Source organism: Ascidiella aspersa, chromosome 9, assembly GCF_963924565.1.
Source record: "Ascidiella aspersa chromosome 9, kaAscAspe10.2, whole genome shotgun sequence".
In the NCBI taxonomy this organism is placed as follows: domain Eukaryota; kingdom Metazoa; phylum Chordata; class Ascidiacea; order Phlebobranchia; family Ascidiidae; genus Ascidiella; species Ascidiella aspersa.
The window spans coordinates 18,219,567-18,240,386 of record NC_139455.1 but is presented as its reverse complement, the minus strand read 5'-3'; the positions used below and the strand labels follow the sequence as shown (position 1 = coordinate 18,240,386).

General features: G+C 32.3%; 2 protein-coding genes across 3 annotated transcripts; one reads left to right on the top strand and one right to left on the bottom strand.

The window, feature by feature from the left end:
• The first annotated feature begins 1,982 nt into the window (after positions 1-1,982).
• LOC146133382 (ras-related protein Rab-5B-like) lies at positions 1,983-10,855 on the top strand. Its single transcript, XM_083397969.1, has 5 exons — positions 1,983-2,237; positions 2,749-2,900; positions 6,584-6,706; positions 8,155-8,248; positions 9,378-10,855. The coding sequence occupies exons 1-5, from the start codon at positions 2,087-2,089 to the stop codon at positions 9,482-9,484; spliced, it is 627 nt and encodes a 208-aa protein (XP_083254095.1). The 5' UTR covers positions 1,983-2,086; the 3' UTR covers positions 9,485-10,855.
• A 297-nt stretch (positions 10,856-11,152) lies between these two features.
• On the bottom strand, positions 11,153-19,197 carry LOC146133381 (uncharacterized). Of its 2 annotated transcripts, none has more exons than XM_083397967.1 (15): positions 19,012-19,197; positions 18,724-18,779; positions 18,492-18,639; positions 18,025-18,270; positions 17,226-17,279; positions 16,950-17,069; positions 16,639-16,802; positions 15,256-15,326; positions 14,023-14,075; positions 13,536-13,636; positions 13,233-13,346; positions 12,490-12,652; positions 12,299-12,362; positions 11,847-11,975; positions 11,153-11,500 (listed from the first exon to the last, which is right to left on the bottom strand). In XM_083397967.1, the coding sequence occupies exons 1-15, from the start codon at positions 19,182-19,184 to the stop codon at positions 11,387-11,389; spliced, it is 1,770 nt and encodes a 589-aa protein (XP_083254093.1). In that variant the 5' UTR covers positions 19,185-19,197; the 3' UTR covers positions 11,153-11,386. The 2 variants fall into 2 exon arrangements, with proteins under 2 accessions (XP_083254093.1, XP_083254094.1); XM_083397968.1 differs by having other exon boundaries at positions 16,639-16,799.
• Positions 19,198-20,820: the final 1,623 nt, after the last annotated feature.

Here is a 20,820-nt window from a genome sequence, read left to right as displayed (position 1 = left end):
AACTTTGTTGTCCCCTTTTCAGTATAGAAAAGACAGAATGTTACTATTCTGCTATTTAAAGTTTAGAGGTTGAATTTATTCTTTAGTTTTTTCAGTTCTGATCTATGATTAAGATAGGTCTATCATGGAAAATAAAAAAGTTGTTATCATTGTAGTGCAGTGAATCCTTAATAGAAAACACAGTGTTCTGATCGGTGACGAAATCAAATTTTATTCGCACGAAAAAACAAATTATTATCCAAGTTTTTATGTGACTGGTATTGCAAGTTGCAGCTAAGGGCGTTGGAAAACATTTATTTAACTTGGGTGTTGAAAAACCTTTTTTTATGTAATTGAAATTTGAAATAACAAACAACTTTACATAAAAAATGACTTTTTAAGTACTTTGGAGCAATTGTAGGAAACCATTGAAAGTATGACGTTGCTTTTGTGGATTTTAACGCCCAAACAAGTTAGAGCGCCCCCTAACTTTGCTTAATCACCTGCCAATCTGCCATTGTTTGCATTCACAATATTACGTCCACCATTTTTGGATATTTTATGTGAAAGTTTTAGACAAGCCTTGAGACATAACAAAAACTTTCTTGGACATGTTAGACAGTTGCAAGTTTAAGCAGTTATATCTATGATGTATAGTTAGTTATATTACATATAGTATGCTGGGTAGCGTTCATCAAAACGCTTGTAAATTTTCGTTTCCCATGAATACTTTCAAAGAACCTCGTCGAAATCTAGACGTTTTAAAAAGACCATTGTTGCGTCAACTGTTGACTGATTGCAGTTTCATAAAAATCGCAAACTTAACAAATTTAATCGATTGATTTGTCTTGAAAAATATCACCCCGGGCTAGGACAATGACTAACATTTGTGTGATCTTGTTTCATATCGGTATATGCGTCCTTACAATGCTCTAAACACCGTTTGGCGCTGGTTTAGAATCCTACCACAGTTATTAAATCAACGCACAATATTTAGGTTAGGGTGCGAGTTAGCGTTAGGGTGTTGGTGAATCAAGTATTATTATATTCATTTTTTAATAATATTGCATAACCCACCCTAACCCAAACGCTAACCCGCACCCTAACCCAAATAATGTGCGTTGTGGTTTCTAGACTAGCCCCCACTGTTTTAATAAGATATCGAGAATTGCTTATTTGCCATAAATTTTACATTAGGATTTAAGAATAGAAATATGTTATGCAAATCTATTGATATACTGAAGTCGTTTTTGTTGTAAATAAAATCGTTTTTTTTAATGTGCTTTTGTGTAAGTTAAAACTGTTTTGAACGTGTTAAAAATATTTAATCATTAACATCCACAAAGTAAAAGTGATTGTGCCCTACTAGTGAGGTTTGAAACAATCTTTTGTTGATTACATTTGCATAGGTGTGGATTGAGAGCTATCTATTTCAGCTTGATGTTTTATTTAAACCCCAACTTAATTTACGACAAAATAATAAAATAATTATCATGTCTATGAATTAGAACCAAAATGTAGGAAGCACAAGTAAACACAGCCGTGCATACCTGTATAACCTTGTTTTTCTTCAATTTTGCTCTTGTTTGTCCTAATTAGTTAAGCGCCAAAAATTAACACCAAGATTCTCAATCCTAAAGTAACGCACATTTTTTATTGACATGTTATGTAATAGCCTTGCAGAATTCCTCTGTTCTGTAAACTCAGACACTTGTTCTCAAAGCCACCCATTCAAAAGTTATATAGAATGTTGGCGCTTATACAAAGTAAAAATAAGGATGTTAAAATCCTGTATTCCTGTATAAAATGATTTTATGCCTACTTTTATTCACCCAGATTGAAAACTTTGCAAGGAAGATGTTTAGGCAGCCTAAAATTTATCGAAAAGTTAATGTACTTAAGTTAATGCTAAAATTTACAGCTAAGTGTTTATATTTTTACATTTATGAGTGGACTATATAATTAATTCACTTTTTGAATGCTTTTTTTACTTATTATTAAGAATTTCTTTTTAATTTTAGCATTAAATATAATCGCAGACTTTTTGTTTTATATTGTTCAATTTATTTCAAAGTTCTGTATATAAACTTCCCTAACAAAAAGAAAAATGTCAGCTCAACGAACGGCAAATGCAGCGCAAGGAAAGATATGCCAATTTAAGTTGGTCCTGCTTGGTGAATCAGCAGTTGGCAAAAGTAGTTTGGTATTAAGGTTTGTCAAAGGACAATTTCACGAATATCAAGAATCCACAATCGGAGGTAACTGTGCAATGCTGCCTTTTTTACCTTTGCTCGTTTATTGTGGGCATGACAGCTTTTATACATTATACAACTCTAACAAAGTCAAAAATTGCCCAATTATTTAAAACATGAACTTTGATTTTAAAGCACTATATTTTTGAATTATGGTAAAAACTTTGTGGTATGTTTTAAATGTGTTAAAATTTATCTGATAAATCATTAGTTTAATGTTATTTAAACTATTTTATGTTTTATTAGCTTTTATTTAATAAAATGATTAATTTTATGTAAACTATGCACATATCTTTAATAAAGAATATTGAACGCTAAGGCAAATAGGTCAAGTAAATTGACATTATAAAATATGTTTGATATTTACATTATATTCAGTAGATGATAAATCTATTTTAACAATTTGTCAAACAAATTACACCAGGGTTGAGTGTTTTACACAAAGCTCATAATTATCTTATTCTATGTTATCTTAATATTTTCGTCAAATAATAACTACTTGTTTTGCACTTTACAGCGGCCTTCCTCACTCAAACCGTTTGCTTGCAAGATACCACTGTTAAGTTTGAAATCTGGGACACAGCAGGCCAGGAAAGATATCACAGCCTCGCACCGATGTACTATAGAGGAGCACAAGCAGCTATTGTTGTGTACGATATAACAAATCAGGTGTGCTTTACGAATTTATATCAGTTTACCAAATATTATGTTGTTGTTTAGTCAAACACTTGTTTTTTTTTGCTTTTCAACAACCATGCACTATATTAACTTTCATTAGTAGGGATTGTGAAAGTTCTACTGCGGGTTGTTGGAATCAAGTAGCTAAAAGTTATTACGACTCACAAGCAGGGTGACGGAGTCAGAACGCGACTTGTTAAGACTTGTCAGAGTTGGTTCGTTTTGTTGGAGTCAGACTCTGGGCCTTGAGTATGATTATGTAAGACTTATTGAGTCCCAAGCCTGACATGGGCATACCATATTTTAAAACTGTTAAGGCCACAAGCTGTAATAGTAACTAGGCATACCAGCATGTCTATACCCCCATGAGTGGATTGCTGTATATCCAATATCCATCCAATTTGTATAATTTAAATAAGTGAAATACAGACTGTAGAGTCGGAGCCTGACTCTAGACTTAACGAAATGCGCATTTCGACTCGCGACATTTTTAACCGACTCAGCAGCCCAGCCAACAAGCATTCTGGACTAATGTTATGTTTTTTTTCCTAAAATAAAGAAAAATGAATTAAAAATATCATTCTCACTTTAAATAGACACTTTAACCCAAATTATTCAGTTATTGTCAACTTATGCCCAGATATAATTTGTTATCAAGGATAGCATTCTTGCAATTAAGTTACTATGCTAATAGATGTGTGACTGAGCACTGCCTAAACTGGTTATAACGCCAATGATTTATATAATTGCATTTATTGGTAATTAGTAATTGTAACGGCTACAATTTTTTTTAAATACAATGTTGAGATACAGGAGGTTGCTACTCATTTAAATGCTTATGCCCCTCATGGTGCCAAAACATTTAGACTGCTTGCTTTGTATGCAAGCAAGTAGTATGACGCCATGCCGTCGCACAATGAATTACTTGTCAATTTTGATACCTTTCGTTTGGTTGTTAGTTATATTGTTAATTAAATATTATTGGACTAGCTGACCAATGTGTATTTCAAGGCGTTTTTTTTTTCAACGAAGCTCTTGGAAAACCATTTCTGCGCTTCCGCATGTTATAAATAGAACAATGCTTGTGTCTCCTATAATTTTGCCAGAACAAATTGTTCATTACTAAATGAAATCATATCATTTCAGTGCTTTGGTTTATATATTTGGAGGCAGTGCAATACTTTTGCAGATGTTACCTTCCCACGCCTTAATTTAGGAAAGTATTGCACAATGTTAATTAACCTAAACTGTGTTCCTGAGGGCATGTTTTGTGTTGTCTTTATAGTTTTCCTTGCATGTCAAAATTCCAGGGCGTTTTGACGCATGACTAGAAATTCAGGGTGTAAAAAACACTAGGGATCGACTGATATGACTTTTTAGGACCAATACAATACCTGATCAACGGATACTAATTTTTTTATTTACCCGGGAAATGTTCAAAACTTAAATTAAAAAAGAAAAATCCAAATACCGTTTTAGTTTATATACCTTTTATTAATTATTAAACTATTATTTTGCATATTAACTTGGCGTGATGCTAAAACCAAAATTTGTTTGATCGAAAAATGGGTAAGTTGTTTGTTCTACAGGAAAATTTTTATCGTATTCTTGTACTAAAATATCGGCCTACATTTATCGATACCGATATATCGGTAGAAGCCAATTATCGGCCGATATCATCGGTAAACAGATATATCGGTCTATCTCTATAATACACTACTAGGTGGTTCAGGTCAATTTTAAGCCACTCACCAACAAGGTTACATGCGGAATATTTATCATTATCAACGTTTTATGAAACAGACAGAATTTGTCTTAAGTTTAAGTGTTGCATTGCACTCAATAAAAAAAATCTAGTTTTACCAGCACCCTTAAATATTGCAGGATTATCACCAAGTCTTTGAATCTTTGTGAATTTATTTGTGTATTGAAAAGTTTGGTGTTGTTGGATCAATTGGATTCTATTGGTTGATTGGCGATGCCTTATGATAAATTCCAAAGACAATTCACACTTGTGCAACTACTAAAAACACAATAAACAAGCATTTAAAACATTGTAAAAGTCCAAACAATTAATGAAAGACACACACAAACATATGTGTTTAATAACTTCTGTGATCTAGCCCCTCGGAAACAATTAAGTAAGACGTTAATTTGAGTGTTGATTGGAAAAATTGGAAATTAGAAAAATTGCGGATTTTTTTCTTATAAAATGTTGAATGTCACAGTCAGTAAACCACCTGGTACAATGGCTGAACTTTGAAAATTATTTTACTAAAAAAACATCTGCTTTTTTATGTGAAGGTAAATTGGAAATAAGTGTAATGAACCAGTACTTAATTTTATAATAACATGTTAGATGAAAACACTTAATTTCAACCCATTCGACTCAATGGCCAAGTCAAGCCATTTGTTAAAAATATTTAAATCAAGTTAAGTTAGTATATAAGCCATATGCCAGCGCTTCTGGGGGCGCCCCCCTAGGGAGGCGCCAAGCAATTCTTAGGGGCACACAAGCTCCAAGTTAATTTTTAAATTTTTTGCAAAGATTTTAATTGTTTCGTTTGGGTTTTACACCATTCCTACAGCGCTGTAGGCTACAAACTCTGTTTTTGCAATGTTTTACATTAAACCTGCAAAAAATTTTCGAGCTTCGCGAGAAATGTTTTAGCCCAAAGTCTCTTTGAGTGCCTTTGCATGTTTTCATATCATCGAATGTATAATGGCCCTATTTAATTACATTTTTTTCTAACTTATAGATAAACGATGAAAGTCATCTCCCGTTCAAACTATTTTTAATCCATATTTTATATATGACAACAGGCTTGCAACAGGGGAAATCAAACTTTTTTGCGTGAATCTATAATGTTTTTGCAATATGGCCGTTGTATTGTGTGTCGTCACATCTTTTGAAACAAGATAACGTACTGTTTAAATCAATGTGAAAACCCTCCTGAATTTACAGTTTAGCGTCAATTCAACCAATTAAACTCAATTTATTTCGCGCTTTGCGCGATCGACAACAAACTTTACTATTTTCAAGTTGTCTTAGTGATATTTAATTGAAAATGCTGAATTGATTTTCGTAGCGGCGTGGGGGGGGGGGGCGAAAGGCCTATGAAAATTATCAAAGTGGGGCGCGGCTGAAAAAAGGTTAAGAATCACTGCCATGGGCTATGTATAATTTGCCAGCAATAAGCCTGAATCGCTATTTGAAAAAAAATTTTTGGCCCGCGATGAAAAGAAGTTGGACCACGCTGGTCTGATGAATGAATTTAATCATACACAAAATACTTTTATACCTTCCAATTCTATAAAAAGTTTATCAGTCTTAAACAAACTTGGTAACCACCTAAGTCTGGCAATCAACAGGAAATTATTTTGTTTGCCTGAAGTTTGAACATCACTCATTTTTGATTTAAAAAGAACCAGCTTGGGGAGTTTTTTAATGAAAAAGACTGAATTATTTTTAGTTGTTCAGTACTGTGAGATATAGTGTTAAGTGCTTATGAACAAAACTCAAGAATTCTAGCTGACAATAAAGTTGCTTTGACTGTATGTCATACAAAATGGTATGTTTTAGTTTGTTAAAACTGAAACTATGTCCCCTGATAAGGAAAGAACTTACGTAATATGTTTTTTGTACTTTACTATTGTTTTGTACTGTGTTTCAGGACACCTTTGCACGAGCTAAGACGTGGGTTAAAGAACTCCAGCGACAAGCAAGTCCCAGCATTGTAATCGCCCTTGCTGGCAACAAGGCTGACTTGTCCAATAAACGAATGGTCGACCATGAGGTAATGCAACACTACCAACTACCAATCAATATTTGTCTGAATTTTTTTAACCAAGGCTTAAATACTGAAACATGAAAAAATGTTTGGCTTTAACACACTGTTTTAGAAAATTAATACAGGATGGTACAGCATAATATTTAATAGTTAATAAGAGGCCACAGCTGGATGGAATTTTACACTTTTTTAAACGATACCTGAGAATGGTTTGTCACAGGCAATATGCGTTTGATATTTACCAAAAGGTGGCACAGGATTGTTATTAGTAAATACCCTAGATTTAACCTGTGTAACATTGGGCATTTTGCCTTGTATTACTATTAAAAAATAAACTGTAGCTAGGCAAAATTAAATAATTTTGGGTGGAATTTATATTTTTTTTTTGTACTGCATTATTATATTTGTTTTAGTTAGAATCCATAACCGTTGTATTACTTGTGTTATTAATAAATTAGTAACCGCATGACACGTTAGCATTATGTCAGATTTATTTGAAATCTTTCCTGTCATGTTTAATAATAATTAATTATTCAAAATTCATAATCTTGTTGCTAAACTGTATCTGAGAAAAACTAAATTGTTATTGGTTAGAACAAACACTGTATTTTATAACACTCTTTTCTCAGTTTTATATGTATAAAGATGGTCTATAATCGTTTCTAAAATAGTAAAAAACATTCAGATATTTTACTCATTAGCGTGGTTTTCATATTACAAGTTTTTATATGCAGTACAGATTTTGTAATATGATAGTTAGGTTGACTTGGTGGGGTTTCAAAGTTGAATATAACTGAAAACAACATGTTTAACATAACACAGACTTCTTTAAAAGCCAGGAACCCATATGCGCTTTTTCACACCTATTTGGAATATAATTTTTTTCACATGCTTGTGTCAAAGTGCTTAGAAAGTAACATTTAATTAATCAAGAATTACAGGTTAGACTGTATGCAAGATAAATTTAACATGATTTCAAATGCATGAGTAATTATAGAAAACAGTAGTTCAACAAGAATACATGTTGTTATACATTACCAACATGTCAATTGAGAATGGATTCTATATATAGCTTTATGTTAGGAGGCAATGTCATAATTCATGCAATTCTTGTATAGTCCTTATTGTGTGCCTGGCAGCTTCGAAAAACAAATAATCAATATGAAGTTAGCTGTGGTAGGGCAGTCAGTCAGGGCAGTGGCCAGTAATCGTGTCAAAGTTTAAAGATAATCACTGGCCTTGGGCAGTATTGGCATTATATGGCTCAGTGGTTTTGGTGTCTGCAGCGGAATACTAAAATCACATGCTTCACAAGTCTGACAACTTTCAGTTTGCAGATGTGATATGCTGTGAAAACAACTCTTGGTTTTACTGTTTTCAATACAACACCACTATTAAGTTATAGCCTTAAAAGTATATATAAAAAAGCTAATAGATATGATGTGTATTTGCAGGAGGCAGCAGCATATTCCGAAGAAAATGGACTTCTGTTTATGGAGACTTCTGCCAAAACAGCAATGCATGTCAATGATATCTTTTTAGCTATTGGTAAGTGACTGTTGTAAGGATAAAGTACTACAGTTTGCCTTTTCATTGTTTGGTCAACTTTGATAGTTGTGTTTGTTTGGTTAGGAAAATAAACTTGAGTAATCACATTACATAGTCTTTGAGCAAACCCTAGAGCAGACATGGGTAACATCTGGCAATATGGCCATTGTACCGCAAGGAACACATCTGTAACTTGAAGCCTGATTTTTGGTCATAAGCCCAACAATTTAATCAACGCCAATCCATTAAGTAGTCTACATTTTTTATCTGTGCAAAATGTGTGACGTCACCCTCTATGTCTAAATTAAAGTTTGCATTTTAAAACAAATAGTTCATAGTCACACTATTTTTCTATTTATTTTCACTCCTAACGTAATAACAAGTTCTTTCGCTTATTTGTTTTATAGTGTCCGAGTATGACGTCATATTTTTTATGTATTTGAGATTCTATTTTTGATCCGGCCCACCACAGCATTTTAAGATTCTCATGCGTCCCGCGGTTAAAAATAATTGCCCACCCCTGCATTAGAGTGTGCTAAATATTGCCTGACTTAACTGGTCGTTAGCAGAAAAAATTGCCAAACCCGGTCTAAACTTTAGACCAGTGATTCTCAACCTTTTTTAGAGCCAGAGCCGCATTTCAAACCTAAGATTTGCAAGGAGCCGCATAAAAAAAACACTAGGCATATAATTAAAAAACATTAAAATAGCAACAAGAAAACAACAAATATACATCACGCTAGCCTAGGCTAACTAATTAACAGTGTTTGCCATAGCTTTGCCTATTGCCATAGCTTGGCGATCAGGACTAAATATATTGTGACGTAACAAACCACAAAATTATTTTAAAGAGCCGGACGGAAGTACTCGGTAACATTAGTACTTCGTACTCGGGATCCTTGCTGATCAAATTCATTAATTCTTGATTCCTCTTACTTCCTTTGTTGCAGTTCTGCTACTGCTAACTAATTTTTCACTCCGTTAGTGAGAGCCGCAACATGTACAGTGGAGAGCCGCATGCGGCTCTGAGAGCCGCGTGGAGAATCACTGCTTTAGACAATGATAAAATGTATTGTTTAAAAAAAATGTTTAAAAATATAATTCATGACCAAACCTTTGCGTTTTGAAGCTGAAAAATTGCCCAAAAACGATGGCGGACCCAATCGTCCTGGACCCGAAGTACAAAATCTAAACCAAGATGCGGCCGGTGGATCAACCGGTAAATGTTGTCACTGAAGCGCGTTTGTCTCTTGACAAAATCCTGGTGAAATTTCAATATTTTTGTTTGCTAATGCAAAAAACAAAAACAACAAATCCAATAATTCGTTATGATTCAATGCTGAAAATGTGTTTTTAAGTTTTCTTTTGCCTAATAATAATATCAATCATGGTCTAAACTTTGCCGAAATGGTATGATAGAAACATATAAGAAATCTTATTCCATATAGTATATATGTAAATGCACTTTGCTCCAAACATATTTTAATTTTTTTTTTGATTGAAGAAATATCTTTACACCTAGCGCTTTTTGTCAGCTTTGTTCAGATTTAACAAAGAGAGCATGCAAATTATAGATATCTTGATTTTTGCTTTATTGGTTGCTACAAACATTTGTGTACATATATATGTATTGAAGCTTTCTAAAGCTTTGGTATGATGTGGCTTTTCTCGCACTTGTAGTAATAGTAAAGAAAAAAATTGTTAAAAATAGGATAAAAAAATGGCTGTAGTCTTGGCTCTCGTGAAATTTGTGAGCTTCAGTGCAATTTGTCTTCATTTTTCGGCGGGCCTGTGTCGCATAAATACACCTTCATATGATTTTGTGTGTGTTTGAAGCGCCACCATTTATAGCATTTCATGGATGCATTCAGTTTACTATTATTCAAATACATACATGTAATCACATCAAACTGTAATAACAACTATGATGTTTCATTTTTCTACATAAATTACAAATATTTAAATGTAAAACTGGTCAGACATTTATCTTTTAAATTGTACAGAAAAATTTAATGTACGTGTACTTTTTGTACTGTTTGTAACCATGCAAACGGACATTGATCCTTTTGGAAACTGATGGTTACAATACCTTTATTTACTTAAAAAATCGTTTTTGTGATTTTTCATAGCTTTTGTGTAATTTGACAGGATTTTATGGGTAGTATATATTTTTTTTATAACATTCGTCTATTTATGTCTTTTACAGATTGTTAATATAAAACACATTTATTTCACTTAAAAGTTGACCTAAACAAAAGTGCAAACTTTAAATTAGTTAACAAAAAATTAGCCCAAAAAAAACAAAGATTAGAAAGCTGGCTTGGCAATAAATACCCATATTCTAATGTCCATAGATGGATTTAAAATGTTGCAAAAACTCCAAACTGGAGCTTCTAATAATCGCATTTGTTTAACTGTAAAGCCTTACAAAAGTCCCTGTTCAAAGCATAAATTACCCCTGCATTCCATTGGTTTAATCTGATTGTTTGGAACACATCAGTTTTATTTAATTGTTACTGTCGTTGCCATAGATTCTCAAATATCTGTGTTCAGTCGTATACCAACTTGTATTTTCCTCTTGTATTCTATGTGTTGAATAAAAATTTGTTCAACACATGATGACTGACCTTTTCAAACAGGAAGAGTTAAAAAATTTAAACCAGAACTGAAAATGCTGGTCATAGCAGTTAGCAAAATAATATGAATATCATTTTTGTGTAACATGAATAAACACGAGTTTAGTTTTTTGCTAAAAATACTACACAGATGTAACAAGAATAAAGTTAATGCACATTTCACAATGCAACAGGATTTATATTAATCATGTAGTATTAAATTTCATGATTTTTTGCACAAAATATTTATTAGTCTTCATCACCTCTCTGATTTGTGGTATTTTAATAAACCAATATACTAGAAAACAAAAAAAACAATTTTAGAGCACCTAGAAATCAGAACCTATTAATTGTCATAGTGGGCTAAAAATTTTGTTTTTCCGTGACAATACCTTGTACATCTACCTAAAGTCACAATATGTATTCACTCTAAACATATTCCAAAGTGATAGAATGAACAAATGCAAGATGATCAATATTGCTTGAAAACAATAATTTTTATTAACAAGGCAAAGAAAGTTGTTCAGGATGGATGGCGTTTTTTGCGCAAGGGGGTCAATCGAAGGGGCACTTCTGGTGAGGGCGGGGGTGGAGCTGGTGATGCATCAGCTTTTGTTACATCTTCTCGTACACTTGGCTGTTGACATCAATAACAGTGGTCATATTTTAATTTTTTTTTAACAGGCATCCATTCATAGTTTTAAACAGGTTGCTATGTAAACATGCAAACTCTAAGTTTTTAAAACTGTATTAAATGTTATTTAGAAGTAAGCCCATTTGTCAGATTAGAGACAAAATTCTCTATTCCTGATGATTTGCTATGTTAAAAATTACAGAAGTGCAGTAAATTAAATGTTATGAAAGCCCCTGGACTGTTGTACCCTTAGCACTAGGTCGGGTGCATATTAGTTGTATTATAAGTTCATGTGGTAACTTGGTTCGAAATAAATGCAACCCCATTCTAGTTTTTTTTTTGCATTTACCTTTGAACTTGATATAGTATGAACAGATCTTGGGGATGGCAACTTAGTATTGTTTATGCTTGCAGAAGTTTTCGAAGAAGTTGACAAATTGCCAAGATCGAGTTTTTCAACTGTACTGCTATTGGTCACCTGTAAAAATCTTAGATATTTAACCCGCACTATAATGATTTAAATGGATAAAATATAAAACATTGTTGATTTAGAAAGATTGCAAAAATTAAATTGAGATTTTTTTTTAAATAAGTTAAATTAGGTTGGATATCTTGGAAGTGTTGATTGCTTTTAGTAAAGCTGCATGTTTAAAAAGAAGAAAAATGGTGCCATCATTGGTTTAGACTTACTTTGCTAATGAGTGTGTTCTATGATTTGAGTGTTGAAAGCCTTACGTAAGCGCAAATGCCACAAAATAGAAAATCAACCAGAGGTTAAATTATCTTTCAAATGAAGTTTACCTGTGTTGGAATTTGTGGCCATGGTTCGGACACTTCATCATCATCATTGGTCCCTGCTTCAGTTCTTAAAGTACACAATAAATAAGTTTTAGGCATAGCTTAAATTGTGAACATAAAAAATCTTTAAAGTAAATCAAAAAAAATAGTAATGTGCATCATTCTTTAAATAGGAGTGGTTTGTAAAAACTCACTTTTTAGGGACAGAGTTTGACCCTTTTGACATCGGTTGTCCCCATGAAGAAAGGGTACCTGGAACTGATGGGTGAACAAGAACTGTTGAACCCCCGATCATATCATCATACTGCGAATCTCTCTCAGTAAGCGTATCAACAGGGGCAGGGGTGGTTATTGGACCTTCAGATAAACGTTTTACAGCATAAGCACTAAACAGTACACAGTTATCAGAACAATTAAACTATCTATTTTTACTTGCATTTATTAAAATTTTTAGCCATACTATTTTATTCTGGAAATTAAAAATCTATTATCTTTGTCCTTAAAAGTTACCTTAGAAATAATTTTAGTAAAATTATAAGGCTAACCCAAGCCCCTAATCCATTTTATATATACAAAGCCAGATTCTATTTCAAGGAAAATAAACATTTAAAGCTATTCAATCCTTGTTATTTTTGTATTATTAACAACATTAAACAAGCTTACTTGTTGAAACAACCAGAAAAATTACACTCAGATAAGACAGAAGTCAAGTAACATAATTATGTGTGCCTCAAAACAGAAAGTCGAATATGATTTAAAATTACTAAAAGTGCAAACAGTGCTTAAGTCTAAAGTCTGTTACCTGTTTGCTACATTTTTTTAAATTTTCAAACAAATATCAGTTCAAATAAATGTGGATATACCCTAATTAAAAAAAAGTATATTAATAGTGTTTTTCTACATTGGGCGTTGATCCTAGAAGTGTATATATACTCACATAGATGCAAATCGGTTGGTGTTGTTGAATAGTGAAATGGCTTTGGGGGAGAAGAGGGCAAGGCATTGTAACCAGTTATGGTTGAAACTAGCCCAGTCCCACTTGCAAGTAGGTCTGTGACAACAACCAAGACAGAATAAGTAACTAGAGAAAGCAACAATGATATAGGAATAAACCATTGAGATTGTATAACGCTTTTATTTCCAGACCACTCCTTAGTGGAGGAATATTTGACTCATAACCAGATCTGTTTTAAAACGAGTATGATATTAAAATATAAATGTCCATTTTTTTTTCTTTTACCTTTAGTCTGAACCTGTTGTGCAAATTCATTGGTCTTGATTTGATCAGACATTCGGGAGTTGTAATTGTAGCTTTTGTTTGGAGAATTTGAACACCTTCCCCTAAATTAAAAGTAACAACTGATATTTAACATAATAACATAATGATATAAAGCAGTGGTTGTTATTCTGATATAAAGCAGTGGTAAATATTCGGGCCTCATACCACCTAAAGGTGTTTTAGTTTCGTTTTATACCACCTGGTAGGAAGAACCACAAAAGAGAAAACAGTTTGCCAAAATTTGAAGTAAAAAATTACATAAAAAAATCGTCCCAAAGAGCTAACCGCAGAGTCTGAATTATATGTTGATTTAAGGTTAAAGAGAAAAATATAAATTGGATTATCATTCTTAACCCCACATAATACTGAAAGATTGTTGTGTACCACTTTGTGCCCTTAACAAATCTTGAAACAATATCCTTTAATTGAGACATGAATAGGTACATACCTTGATTCATGACCACTTTTGTTGTTTGAGAATAAAGTACTTCTTAAACCAGCCTTGGATAAAAAATTGTGAAAAATATTGTATAGAATTCTTTAGAATGTTAAATATTACACACATTTTATTATGTTTAACAAGTATAAAACACATTTTACCACAAGTATTAAACACATTTTATCATATAGCTTATGGTAGGGATGGCAAACCACTGATCTGCGGGTCAAAAAGTGACCCACTTGTATCTCTAGAATACTAATATAATTGTTTCAGTAAAATAATAAATGTTTCACCAAATCTTTGTTTTAAGGCACTAATGTTTAAACTACTGCTACGCAATCTAAAGGGCTATTTAACATGATTAAGGGGTGCTAATAGGCCTACATTAGCTTGGCTTCAAATGCTGAAGCAGACTGAATCATTCTCTATATTAGCATGTCCAAAGATATATACATATTATTTTAAAGTGTAAACAGGCCTAAATGTTCATTTCTTTTTATACATATACACAGAGTTACAATCTGGGCTGACCCAGGATTTTTGTAGGGCCCAAGATGTATTTTCAACTAAAAAAATTACTTTATTACCAGGCACAAACAATCGACCCATTGCTATTACATGACAGAATACATTGGTATCATTTTTTCCCTAAAGAACTTAGTAGGATAATAACTAAATGAGTGTTATATGTTTTTACTCATCATTTGAAGTTTCCAAATAAAAAGAAACATTCTTAGAAACTAAAATAAGCAAACTAAGCGTACACTTAACAACGGTACCATTACCTGATGTTTATACAGTTAAGGGCAAGTTTAATAAAATTAGGTATTTAATTTTTCTTCATGCTGCCCTTCTGTTTCAATAATGTGTACACATTTCAGCGTGTACATTATGTAAACAAACTTCCACCCCTGTCTCATGCAGTCAAAATACAATCACACTTGTAGCAAGGATACAGCAGCAACGTTTTGCATTCAATTGACATGTCATTAAATGCATGGCCCATTTTTTGCGTTTTCTACATTTACGGTCTTGTGTGACCAATACACTTGTGACCAATACACAATAAAGAAGGCTTACTATTTCTAGCCTATTGTGTATAGCCAGCTAACTATTTTAAAATAATACTGTAACCATGTTGCCAGTATTGGACAACCCTGATTAGATTATGGTATTTAATATAAATATACATAATTTTGCAATATATGTTGCAACTATTTTACTATTGTTAAGTTTTACCTGATTTGCAGCAGGTGTGGGGTTATTGCTTAAGATGTTTTCTCCAATATTTGTGCTTGGTACAAATCGACCTGACAGAATTTAAAATAATAATATATATTGACACATTTTGCTGTAAAAGAAAAATGCGTATAGATAGATGATAATTTATTACAAAAACAGTCAAAAAGGTCAAGTTTTATAATCAAAAAATTAATGTACTTTCACTGTTACTTTCAAAGTAAAATGATGTTTCATACAGGAATTTTTTTAGAATTATAGAAACATTGCATAGATAGGGCAAAACTGTCAAATTATGTAAAAGAGTTAAATAATTGTGGTTTTATTTCTCGAAACATTAATTTGGCAATGTAATTATGTATTTGGGCTTCAATAGTATATTAATTTGTTTGTTATTTCGCAGTTAAAAAAAAAAAATCAGATAAAAAAATGCCTCAAAAGGCAAATGAGAATGGCCACCATCTGTAGCTGCAAATATTGTGGGCCCAACGAGCTGAATAGCAAGCGATAAAAAGCTTTTGTTTTTGAGTGTATTTACAATAAAGTACTTCTGTCTATGTTAGTTGCATCTTTGGATAAATAATATGTCAATATTCACAGAAGAAGTCAGTTAGCATAATGTAAAATCATAACTTAACTAATCTTTAAAAAACATACTATTTTCGAATAAACTCAGGCGCTAAACACAGATGGACACATAAAGCAATTTATTAATTGGGCAGAAGTTGCCATTGGAGAGTTAATGTGAATCACAAGGCGCAACATGCCATAGAGTGCATATTGGCTTTGTCGTGCAAAGCACAAACATTGTTTGCATGGTACACTGTGTATAATAAGTATCCTGCCATAATCAGGTCACTGTAACTGAATATAAGAAACAGGAAAACAAGATTTGTATCACTAAGGAAAATGGAGTAAGTGATTGGCATAAAATAATGTGTGCATAGTTACTGCAAAAAAATAGTTTTAAATATGATATTTGTACAACTTTTTAATTGAGTTTAAAGAAAATTTTTTTTAGAAAGTTTTGGTGCCCCCTTGATAAACATTAGGGGCATGTCCCCCCAGTTTAAGAACCGTTGGGGTAGACTTTAACAGAGGTCGTTGTATTACTCAGAAAAATATTTTATAACTTTCAACATAAATAATAAATAAATGTTTTTTGGGTGTTATTTACAAGCTAATAAATGTGATATTTTAGCTTTAAACATAACATGTTAAGTTTTTTAATAAAGTATAAATGTTTTTATGTTTGGGACCCATATGCATAGAAAACTTTTTGAATGTTTTATGGGTGTGGTACCATCTTTTTAATAAATAAAGACTATGAATAATAATTTTATGCAATTTAGGAATATATTTTGGTTATTTAGATTTGGAAACCTGTCTCAGATGTATAGTGTTGTTGATGAGTATCATGGTTCTTTAAACCAAATAATTGGGCAGAAAATTGTTTTACGCCGTTTGCATCTGATGAACCTAACCGAGCCTCCTGTCTTGCTAGTTCGATGTAACGTGATACCAAGACAGAATGAGTGTCAGCTCTGCTAAAATAACAAATATTGTTTTAATTTTAAAAGTATTACTGCAACAAAGATTACATGCCATATTTACAAACTGGCTCCGAAATATCAGTTATATTTAAACCAAGAGTGTAATTAAAAAAATACAATGTATGTCAAATGTTTGGGTACCTAACTCTGGATTGTTGCAGTGTCTTTTTATACTTCTTTCCCTTGAGTTCGTTGGCTTGATCAAAGTTTACATTTGTAGGAAGTATGAGTCGGGAAGTGTTCAACGATGCAGTGCTTTTACTAAAAATACACAGCATGTTATCATTACAAAGAAAGAAAGAAAGAAAGTGTAGAAATTACAATGCTTTAAAACTTTAAACTATATCTTACATCATCAAATTTTACCAACACATATACAATTATTGAGTATTATATATTGACAGGTGAATAGAATACCTTTTCAATCCACTTCTTAATTTCAGTGGAAGTTCCTGAATTTCAGAGCTTGATCTAAAACCAATAGACATATCAACGGTTTTAAAAAAACATGAATTGAAATCAAATTAGCCAAAATATGTAAATATAATTTTTTTTGGGCTTGTATTTTAGTGGTAAGAACATATGTTACTTTTAATTCAAAAAACATTGTTTAAAGTGAGAATATTGGCTTAAATCAGGGAACCTAGACCTATGGGCAGGTCCCAGCCTCGCATATCTTTTTACAAACTGCGCATGAGGCCAGTCCCCATATATCTTGACTATATTAACTAGGTAAATGCATTTTTTTTTCTATTTATGCATATAGAATTTATTGATACATCTGTATATACCCTGGAACTATTTTTAATGCAAGTTTCACAACTTAGTATATCAGAAAGTATTTTAATGTGCTTCGTACAAATTATTTTAAGTATAAAGGTAGTTTTTAATGGCCTTAATCAAAATACACTTTCAACGACAAACAGTTGAATGATCTTATTTCTTGTAAGAATTTTTATTACACCTTTACTTTTGCAGGGGAGATAATTATCACGGATTATAAAAAAATAAAAAATAATTTTTTTACAAACAAATGTGTTTCACCATAATAGTTTAGGTTATAATTGTCTAAAAAAGTCTAGTTCCTATTGAATGATATTGTACAACAATTTTTATGAATGTTTAAAGCTGAGAAAACTACAGATAGATCAAACTTAAGCATCATTGAGCTAATATCACTAAACTGAAAAAAAAACATGAAATAAAACAATAAAACCTCGATTTTTGATAGGAGGCCCAAAGGTAAACCTTCTTCCTCATTGCACTTGGAGGAGGCATTGTCATGCTGACTTTGGCACATGACAGGGGCGAGTGGTGAGGGGTAACAGGCTGTGGCCCCTGTTTTACTGAGCTCACATTGGAATCAGTGTGATGGGGATACCACAGTTTGGTGTCGTTGAAACCGTGAGCGCTGTGTTGTGGGGTGTTGGTTGGTGCCTGCATCATTTCAGCTAAGGAATCTCTGGCAAGTTTTAACAGGTTTTTGTGGCTACTCTTGTATTTATTTGATACCATACAATGACAAATACTTAAGAAAAATGAATATTAAAGTAAAGGACTTACTACCTTCACACAAAAAACTGATTAACTATGATTAAGTTACGACCAAGTCCAGAGGCACCCAGTTTACTAGCCAGTAGTGTTTTTAAATTGTAAAGAATGTAATATACAAGAAGATGATACCTTCCAAGGGGAAGCCATTGAATTTTTGTCAGGTCATGGAGAGGAAGTGATGTTGTTTCTGATTGTGATTTCCAACTTGCATTGGTGGTAGATTTCCGACTTGCAATATCTTCGGCAAGGTTTAAGATTGAGAGACAGGGCAAGCCGTCTTCAACAGAAAAAGGCAAGTTATTGAATAGAACTATCATTTGTAGGCTATGGAAAAATGTCTAAGGCATGTTGAACTTTTTACCTGTTTCTGATAGTTCCTTTGGACTTTGGTTGGATGATTTTTGTGTTGACATATTCCTGTAACAACAAATAAACAGTTACATTTGCACCTGGCAACCATCATTAACTTTGTATAAATTCAATATAACAAAACATAATTCAATATAACAAAAACAGAAATGTGATAAAATGAAATAAAGCTAACAAATAAAGTAAAATCATTGAGACTTAAGCTATCCGATATGTTTTAGAAAGAAAGTCCTAGCAATGTTTTAGACTTTAAATTTTTTGTTTGTAAAATATTCTCCACCTGTCTCTTGATGCACTGTGCTTTGAATCTAGTGAAACCTTCCTTGCTTCCATGATGTTTTTCCTTACAGAGTTCCAGCATGCAGGGTGTTGGCATAGCTGAAGTCCGCACATGGAATGATCCCGGTTTATGGCATTGTGTGCTGTTACAGTGTAAGACAAAGTGCTACTCATCTTGCAGTGTGCATTAGCTGAAATTACGACTCCAAACTTTATTTGGTTCAGGAAAAAACAATATAAAATACCTATGACCAAGAGTGTCACACTGTTGTTAATTTTTTAGTATTTTAACGACTTATGTCAAATGGAAAAACCACACTCGAATTTGATCATAATTATAAAGGAGCCTCAAATAAATCATGAAACTTCAAACTTCTGGCAACATACATTTTAAGTGGTTATAATCAATACGCTTGCATTTAAACTTCTAATGACTACCGGTACTAAAACAGTCACCCAATGTGACACTGTTCTTGTGTTTCTAAGATAAAAATACTTTTTTAAGAGAAGCTGGTTAAAAACTACACTGAAATGCTGTTTCAAAAAGGATTTGTTATATGACAAATTATTATTTTTAAACAGTTGTACTATAGTAGTAATTATTGAATTAATTATTGGGTTTATTATGGTAAATTGTTTTAAGCCAAGTTTTTCAATTGTTTCAGGTAAACTTTTTAAGTTTAGAGGGATGAAAAGATGTGTTGCAGTGCACAGTAGTTTACCTTGGTAATTTTTTTACCTTGCAGACAATTTTATAAGGCCTAATAAATTAAAAAGCACATAAAATTTAAATTTGAATAAACATTATTACAAAGAAGGAGTGTCTTATCTGAAACTTAACAAATTAAAGAAATGTATTTTTTTTAAAAATTACTGCAAAATAATTTTAAAATGGGGGTGTTGTAGAGTAAAATAAACTTATAATAAGAAAATGCACATTTGTGACCATCTGTTTTAAGATTGGTGTTATAAATTACTATTTACATATTAACTAAACTAAAAGTAATAATAAGAATTATTTACATCGAAAATTTTTTGAAGAAAATGCTGTTTGTTATTGCAAAAGAATGTGAAATGTTTTTTTAATATTTATAATAACAAGCGTATTATTACTGGTTCAAAAGGGCTCAGACGATTTTTTTATCAGACCCCACACCCACGACACTTTATCCACATTTTTCATTACCTTTCCTTAAAAATATTTTTGTTTTCGCCGGGGAACTTTTCTTCAAAAAAGATGCATAGAAAAGGGTCCCCCAAATACAGTGATATGTTAACCATCATATGATGTGTCACAGTCACCTCCACTATGATAGTAAATCTAAATGAAGCCAGTAGTAATAATTATTCACTTTTCCTTTTTTAGTAAGAGTTAATAAAACCAGTTTAAACTTAATAAAGTTTTATTCAGACAAATCAGCTGAATCAGCTTCATAAAACCATGGTAACCAACGGGAAAGTCCCAACCATGAATCAAACCTTTTTGGTAATTTCAGTTTTCAAGCAAACCAATTTACATTAATTTTATGTGGAACACGGTAAAAATAAACGATTGTTTTCTTAAATGCCCTAAAGAAGATATTTTGATTACCCAAGAACTTCGCTATGCTAGTTGGGCGATTTGCAGACGTTTGCAACTTTGGGATTTTACGCATCGTCATTTCTGTTTGGTTGGTCACGCTCAGTACACTCTATTGCAGAAAACTTTGCAAAATTTTGAGCCACTTCTATTTGTTAAAACTTATAATGTTTAAATACTTTAATATGGCGTAAATGAACAGAAAAGCTAACTTCCTTCACCATTAGTACT